This window comes from Takifugu flavidus, chromosome 13 (assembly GCF_003711565.1).
Source record: "Takifugu flavidus isolate HTHZ2018 chromosome 13, ASM371156v2, whole genome shotgun sequence".
NCBI lineage: Eukaryota > Metazoa > Chordata > Actinopteri > Tetraodontiformes > Tetraodontidae > Takifugu > Takifugu flavidus.
This window is the reverse complement of record NC_079532.1, coordinates 12,428,055-12,435,896: the sequence shown is the minus strand read 5'-3', so window position 1 is coordinate 12,435,896 and position 7,842 is coordinate 12,428,055. Positions and strand designations below refer to the sequence as shown.

Here is a 7,842-nt window from a genome sequence, read left to right as displayed (position 1 = left end):
ATGAAGGAGCTCTGGGGAAATCAGTCTTCTCTGGTGTGCCTATGTGCACGCAGGAGACTCTCTCTGAACTCATTCATTAGTGGATGCGTTTGGCCTCAGTCCATTATTGAATCCGACTTGTTTTCTGTGATGTCAGGCCTTGCCATGTGGAATCTTTGTGTGTTTGTGCGTAATCGAGAATGAAAATAACGGCAAAGAGACTCCTAAAAGGATATTTCTGTGTTAATGTAAATGTCTCACAGTTCTCAAGCATTTTAGTATTAATGTTCCCAAAAATACAAGCTTTATTTTTGCCAATCATGCTAGAGAAATGATAAAACACTTGATTTTAACAATGTGACAAGCAGGAGTATAAAGTGAGTGAAAAATCATGATTTTGGCTGAATACATTATCTCGAAAGAAAAACATAGTTGATGTCAGCATAATGCAGCACTTACAACGCATGGAGGGAATAATTACCTGAAGGCTTACAGACGCAACAGCAGTCTTTTGCAGTCTGCTCACTTTTTGCACTTTAGTTTTTCTCTGCGCTGCGTCTAGATTCTTTGTCTGGATTCTTTCTCTCCCTCTGGTTTCTCCAGCTCTTTGAAAAATGAACAAGAGGTTCTTTAAAGGAGAGGAAAATGATGAGGGGTGAGATTGAACCGGAGCAGAGAAGCCTCAGCCGGCTGATGGACTGCTCCCTTTAGAGTGCGCTCATCACTTCCTGTCTCCCACCACCGCCTCTGCATGCTGGAGGAGTCCAAGTCTGCACTCCAGTCTATAAAAGTGTTAAAGTTCTCCCTCGGTCAGCCGTTACATAGTGGTTTCCTCCCATTCCAGCTCGACGTCCCCTGGAAAGCAAATGTATGTGTGGGGTGGTGTGAGCATGGGGTTGTCCCTAATGCAGATGTGTGTGAGTTATGTCTGTTACCTTCCATGGCATCCAGGGAGTCCATCTTCTCCAGAGCAGAATAGCTGACAAACCAGATGGACTGACTGTTGCCTTTGTTGTTCAGAAGTTCCAGTGTGCTCTGGTGTAGGAATATGTACTGTGCCTGAAACATAGGATGCAAATCACACATTAGACAGGGAATTTTTCCCATTTCATATCACCTTTATCCAACTTCACAAATGGGACAAATGGGCCACTTTCCCCATAAATGAATTAATAAATACAAGTTGATGTTAGGGCTGGATTCTCACATCATTATTTACAGATATTTTTTTCCTGTTTATGTTTATTTACACAGTTAAATTGACAGAGCAACTGGCAGCATTGGTAGATCAGCTTCAACCACTTTCACGTGCATCCTCCCGAGGAAAGCAGCTGAAGGCAACAATATACGCTGACATATCTCCCTGTTTATTTTTAAAACACAGCTGCACTTTTTTTGGCGCGTTTGGTCTCAGCATCGAGTTTGTCTGAGTCTCGCCCGTAACAGCCTGTCTGACACGCCGAACGCCGCGGCCTCAAAGAAATCCTCTTGTACGCTGCAGGCTCGTATGTATCTGCAACTAGAATTAATTGAAGGGGGGAAAAAAAAGGCTTACGCTCTAGGCAGAGGGTCTTTGCGGAAACCGATGACTGAATCCGGCAAGTGTAGGATTCCAGTCATTTCTAAGTAGGGAAATCCTGCTCAAAATATGCTTTTATTTCGCCGCCTGTCTCCCTTTGTCAAAATGAGAACGCCCTCGTGGGGAAGGGATCACAGCGGGGTGGAGTACAAAGTAAAAAGTAGGACAACTGCACTATGAGACTTGTGATGAAATACAGTACAAAACCACTTCTTCCCCCTTGTGTTTGTTGTCCCCAGCTCCTAAATCGTAGCATGTGATGGGTACTCACCAGATTCTGCACCATGCACATCCTCTCGCTGCGCAGTTCTGCCACCAGACCATAAATATCCACAAAATCATGATCACGGATGTGCTGAATGAGGTGGTCCAGAGCAATAAACACGCCTGTCCTGCCCACACCAGCACTGAAGAACAGATAGAAAACATCCTAATGCCACCGCATGTGCAGCCAATCAACAGAGCCTGTGGGTACCTGCAGTGGACCGCTATGGTGGTGTTCTCATGCCTGTGCATTCGGACAGCTTTTACAAACTTGATGAAGGTGCTGCAGGATTCTGGGACGCCGTGTTCAGGCCAAGATGTGTAGTTGAAGTGACGAACCAGGATGTAGTGGCCGTGCTTCACAGGGCCACATAATTATATGAATACTTGTTAATATTATGATGGAAAAAAATACACAATGCAGGGTTAAAGAAAAAGAAAAGGGAAAACATGGTAGGCCAGTAATTAAGCAGTTGATATGGATGTCTGATGACTCCTATTATAGGTACCATTATTTTATTTATTTTTTAAATGTGTGGGAATCTTTACCTTCTCCACTTTTAGAGTTCTGACCGTCCAGTCAGGAAGGACTTCCTCTGACACCTTAGAGATGAGAATGTCACTAAACACTGACATTGGCTTGTTGTCCTCCGGCCAGTACTTGTGACAGCGAATCTGAAATGTCACAAACACATACGGGGCTCAGACCTTTGCAGCAGATGAGACTGAAGTCAGAGTTGCACTGAACCTGCAAATGCGGCTCAGTCTGTCCTCTCACGATGGCTGTTCGGCAGCTGCGGCGCGTTTTTTTTGAACACTCACTCTGCCTTTCTCGTAACACTGAGTCAGCATGGCGATGGTGCGGGTGCCCGTTTCCCAGATCATCCTCCAAAAGTCAGCCACAGTGCCTGGCAGAGGACCCTGGGTGGCGATGAACTCATTGGGGCAAAGATAGCCCTGGAAAAGCAGGGATGGGGTGGGGGTTACTGTGTATCCTAACAGACATAATGACTCATAACTGTAAAATATCAGTGTTGGGAAATGATGTGGCTTCTTTTAATGCTGCCAGCAGATACTCACGGAGACAAAGCTGGCGTTGATATAGTCGGAGCCCGCGCTACCCGGTTCGGACAGCAGTTTTACTCGGTTGTTATTGTCTAGGCACAGTTTAGAGAAGAAAATGGACTAGAAACATTAAAAGGTACCTTGGGACAACAATGAAAGAAAAGTTGAGAAGGCTGATTACAAGGTTTGATGTTGGGGAAGCGGTTCTTTGATTTGTTCCACGGCAGGTCGGCATCTGTGGTTCCTAGGTCCTGCAGGAGTTTTGGAAGCTCCTGCAGAGAAACGGTCTGATGCCTTAGGATGTTTGACAAAAACTGGTTAAACCTGGATGCTAAAAGAATTTTCCTGTATAGGGTGATTGATTACACATGTTTATCAACTACTGAAGAAATATCCACATTTTCATGCATTTCCCATCAATCAGAACCTTTGTGGCCAGAGAGCATAAACAACCTCATACCTCAACATACAGTAAATCACACCTGTTATACACCGCCTGGGCAAAAACAAAAAGTTGCCGTCAAAAAAAAGGTCACGCTCTCATATTTCGCTGAACTGCCTTAAGCTTTGATTATGGCACACAGTTGCTGTGGCAGTGCTTCCATACGCTTCGGCAACGTCCCAGGATTTATGTCCATTCAGTGTTATATTAATGTTTCACCAAGATTTTGTATTGATGGAGGGTCGTACCACTGACCACCTTCTCAGCACATCCCAAAGATTCTCAACGGCGTCCAGGTCTCAAGCTCCCAGAACCACTCTTTCCCAATTTTGAGCCCAATGAATCCTTGTGTTATCATCTTGGAAGATGCCCGTAATATCAGGGAACAAAACATCCATTGATATAACAACTAGGCACCAGGCATGATGGCCTCATCACTTCACACCCTAAAGCAACCATCCCTCCGGAACAGGATAAATCTGGGCTCATCAGACCACGTGACCTTCATTTACTGCTGCAGTCTTTATGCTCCTTAACCAATTGAAGCCCTTTCCCCCCTAATAAACCTCTCTGATTAGTGGCTTTCTTAGGGCTGCACAGATGTTCAGTCCCACTTTCTTAAGTTTTCCTCACACTGGGTGTGGGGAAATGCTCGTACTGTCACTGTAAATCATAGCCCTGAGTTCTGCTGGTGTCTTTCTACGATTTGATTTCACCAAACGTTTAATATCTTCCTCAAAGACGACGGTTCCCCACTATCCTTCCAGTTTTTAATAATGCAGACTGCAATCCTCAGATGTTTTCTCTGCCTGATGCACGCCAATGATTTGACCGTTCTCGATCAGATTAACATCTTTTCCACGACTACAGGACGTGTCTCTGATGCAGCTACTTAAGAAGTGAAAGAAAGAGGCTGCTCATTGCACCGGTTGGGGTTATATAACTTGTTGCCAGCTGACGCACAATCATCCATGCAGTAATCATCCAATAGGAGGATCTTACTTATTTGCTAGGTTAAATCCAGTTTATGTGTCAATACAAGCAGTGAAATGTGTATTTTTAACCAAACATTAGCGTTTGATTGAGAAGAGTTCCGTTTTCTAGGTATACATTTGAAACTTCTATTGATTTTGAGCCTGCAGTAACAAACCCAATCACTGAAACAAGCAGGGATTTTGTTGTCAGTTACCTTCCTTTTTCACTGTTGTCAACACGTTCCCTTCCTTCTGTGGCATATCAGCCTTTCCCTCCACGTCACACCAGAGACTGATTTATCAGTCATGCACAATTTTCTGGTATGTACATCCCTGCTCATGTTTGTGTTTCTATATTCAGGCAGGCAAACACTTACACCAAACTCTTCCTGAAACTTGGCATTGTCATTGGCACACAGATCCTCGACATGCTGTAGGAATGTCTTCTTGTTGATGGGCCTGACAGAAGAGAGAAAGAACATTTAGAGGGAGAAAAAAATGCAGCAAACAATGTGACAATATGCTATTTTATCCAGGCCTATTTTAGTTTCAGCATCTGCTGATCACTGCGGCAGCCTCTGCCCGAATATTCCCCGTGTTTCAGACTCACTTGAGCGATTTTCTGTAGCTGAGCAGCCTGGACAAAAACAGACAAATTAAATTTACACACATTTATGAATTTTTCATCATACATTGGTATTAAATTTGCGTAAAAGTAAATGATAAACATCTGTAAATCCTGGTTATTCCCGTGATTCTTATAACCTGAAGCTAAGCCAACATCTTTCCTCTTTGAGGCCACAAAGCAATCTGAGAGATTTTGATAGTGGGTGGGTAAACAAATTAAAATGGCTTGAAGGAGAGGAGCTGTTCTACAGAGCCTGCCAGCTAAGAGGAAGGAGGCAGTGTCTAAAATGGCAATGTCACTCATTAGAGGGCTTTCGCCGGTGGTTTATTATAAACCGGTAGATGATTTAATAAATGACGTGGTAAAGTCACTCAGTTTTATGCTTACAGCAAGCAAACAAAGCAGGGAGAGAAAACACACACACGCGTGGGCGGACACACACAGACACAGGACACAGGACACAGACACAGTTCAAAAAGCAGCAACTTACTGGATCACATAAATTTCTTTCCGTCTAAAGAAGAAGGAAGAATACCTGATGAGAGAAAAGTGCTCGGTGAGAGGAAAACAAAGCGAGTCATTACACGTGTCTGTGTGTAGGGAAAGTCATTTCTGCAGCTGGTGCAAAGAAAGTGTGTGTTAGAAAAGAAACGGTAAAACTACACAGGAAACGAGAGATTCTGGACAATACCAGAGATATGTAAACAATATAGTAGATAGTAGCAGATGTACAACATGCTCCAACACACTTATATTTACTTACTTCAGTGGTCCCTGAAAAGCACTGTGTACATTATTTTGCAGATTTATTTTGTGTATTCGCGATACTACACATAAACTAGAGCACACGCTCCATCACTCACATCATATTTCCTGTTTCACGCATTTAATTATTTCCAATGTCGAAATGTGTGTGAAGATGCGATCATCAGCTCGGATTGCTTATTACATGCATCCGGGCTTGCTTCATTTTGTAAATCAATAAATGAATGCAGATACTGCAACTCTGTGACTTGAATGTTGAAGGGACATAATGGGGAAATAAAAAAGGGACATAATGCCACAAGGTAAAACTTCAAATCCCAGGATTCTGCTCCTGCCTCTATTTCCTGCACTGATTCTTCCAGATTTGAGTTTTTTCTCATATGAAGATAGCTACAGTGAGGAGTGTGTGTGTTGTATTATTCCTGAAACACAGACTTACCTGAAACACAGACTCACCGGTTGATTTTTTCTTGTTTTAGCTCGAGATCCGCCACGGCGATCAGTTGATCCAGTTTACACTTGGTCTCTATAATCTCTGCCTCTCTGGGCGAATACGTCCCACCCTCTTTTTTCCGTTGATGAATCCTATAGCCGACAATAATTAAGTCCCGAAATGGACAATGCAAGATTAGCCAGTATCATGCAGGATATTAACTGTGGTATTCATGAGCACATGTTGTTGCCATCTTACTTGACTGAGCCACAAATGATGATGATGAGCAATACAGCCAAGAAGAAGGACAACAGAACTCCCAGAATGATCTGCTCCTCTCTGGTCAACAGGCCGTCCACTATGCAGGTGACATTTAAACAGGCCACAGATTACAAAAAACAAAGTTTGCATTCAATGTGTTTGGTTCTTTAAAAAAAATAACCTGCAGTTTTGATGTGCTCAGAGAAATCGGAGTCTGTTGACTGGCCTCTAATGTTTGTAGCTCTGAACTTAAACCTGGTGAACAACAGTCAGAGTTACGCTTCCACGTAGATGCGATGCCGTCTGACTCGTGCCTGCTCGCACTCACACGTATACGGTGTTTGGCTTCAAAGGTCCGTTGCATAAGTGATTGCTGCTGTTCTCTTTCACGCAATCATCGTTCTCGCCGATGACGTATGTTCCCGCCGCATAGTGATTGCTCCTCACCACGGACTGCTTATCTCCAGACACACCCAGGGCGCCTCTGATACGTAAAGACCGGTCCCCAGATGAACAAGGGGGGTTGGGGAAACCTTTGTCAGTCAGGTAAGGGGCAGGATGGTCAAAATATGCACTCCTCCAGTTAGTGACATTCTGAATGTCCTTCACTGTGATGGAAAGAAAGTTGAAGAGATCAAATGCTGAGGGACCCATTCAGATCTCTTCTGGCATTAAGCCCTATTTTCTTGTCTGCGTGAGCTTAGTACAGAGTGACGTTCTGTAAAACGAGATTCCTCTCGAGGCTTGAAGCAAAAAAAAACATCGACACTCAAGTGTATTTAAATAAAAGTGATGGCTGTCAAGGTTTCTTACCCCCTGACTCAGCTACGATGACCTGAATTTTTTTGATTGGTCCGTTGTCGTCACTATAGAAACAGGCAGGCATGCGGATGGTGATACTCCTGTGGGTTACCATGGCAACTCCTCCATGGCTCAGCACTGCCTGGGGTCTTTGGGTTGGCTTGGCTGGCGCTGGAACACATGCACCAGTGAACACAGGAGCTCACACACAGGTTGATGGGCAATGGCCAGATTGCGCGAGCTTTAGTTTGGCATCTTTAAGTATGAAACAGCGCCTCTAAATCGAGAGAAAAGACGTGCATCTCGGCATCGCTCACACACATCTGGTGATTCTGCTGAGTTATGTCTGCTGTGGAAAGACAGGCCTATTTACTGAGGAAAAGCTCTTTGAAAATCCCCTGTCACAAACTCTGCCGCGCTGCTGCCATATCAGGGAAAAGAGCTCCGTGCTGCGGCGCAGAAGACAGACAAAGCAGAGGGATTTATACCTTTGATATCTGTCATTATCTGGACATGTGGGCTGGGTGGGCTTCTACCGGCACCGTTCTTTGCTGAAATCTATAAACAGACCAATTTAGGAGAGGATAAAGTACACTGACAGAGAAAAAACCCTAGAGAAGAAAATGAACATTCTGAAAATGCCTCACACAG

At 44.1% G+C, this 7,842-nt stretch overlaps 1 protein-coding gene across 3 annotated transcripts in view; it reads right to left on the bottom strand.

Moving 5' to 3' along the window:
• Positions 1-204: 204 nt before the first annotated feature.
• Positions 205-7,842, bottom strand: part of ptprq (protein tyrosine phosphatase receptor type Q) — a 29,373-nt gene continuing 21,735 nt past the window's right edge. For 2 of the 3 annotated variants that reach the window (XM_057051510.1, XM_057051512.1), the window contains exons 43-59: positions 7,680-7,749; positions 7,204-7,362; positions 6,719-6,998; positions 6,572-6,645; positions 6,388-6,487; positions 6,153-6,281; positions 5,422-5,466; positions 4,914-4,940; positions 4,681-4,762; positions 3,069-3,159; positions 2,903-2,979; positions 2,645-2,779; positions 2,372-2,497; positions 2,034-2,179; positions 1,830-1,965; positions 915-1,038; positions 205-834 (exon numbers count right to left, since the gene is read on the bottom strand). In XM_057051510.1, coding sequence (XP_056907490.1) covers positions 797-834; positions 915-1,038; positions 1,830-1,965; positions 2,034-2,179; positions 2,372-2,497; positions 2,645-2,779; positions 2,903-2,979; positions 3,069-3,159; positions 4,681-4,762; positions 4,914-4,940; positions 5,422-5,466; positions 6,153-6,281; positions 6,388-6,487; positions 6,572-6,645; positions 6,719-6,998; positions 7,204-7,362; positions 7,680-7,749 — 1,839 coding nt within the window. In that variant the 3' untranslated portion in view covers positions 205-796. The remainder of the gene's footprint in view (positions 835-914; positions 1,039-1,829; positions 1,966-2,033; positions 2,180-2,371; positions 2,498-2,644; positions 2,780-2,902; positions 2,980-3,068; positions 3,160-4,680; positions 4,763-4,913; positions 4,941-5,421; positions 5,467-6,152; positions 6,282-6,387; positions 6,488-6,571; positions 6,646-6,718; positions 6,999-7,203; positions 7,363-7,679; positions 7,750-7,842) is intronic. The other variant, XM_057051511.1, reaches the window with a different exon arrangement.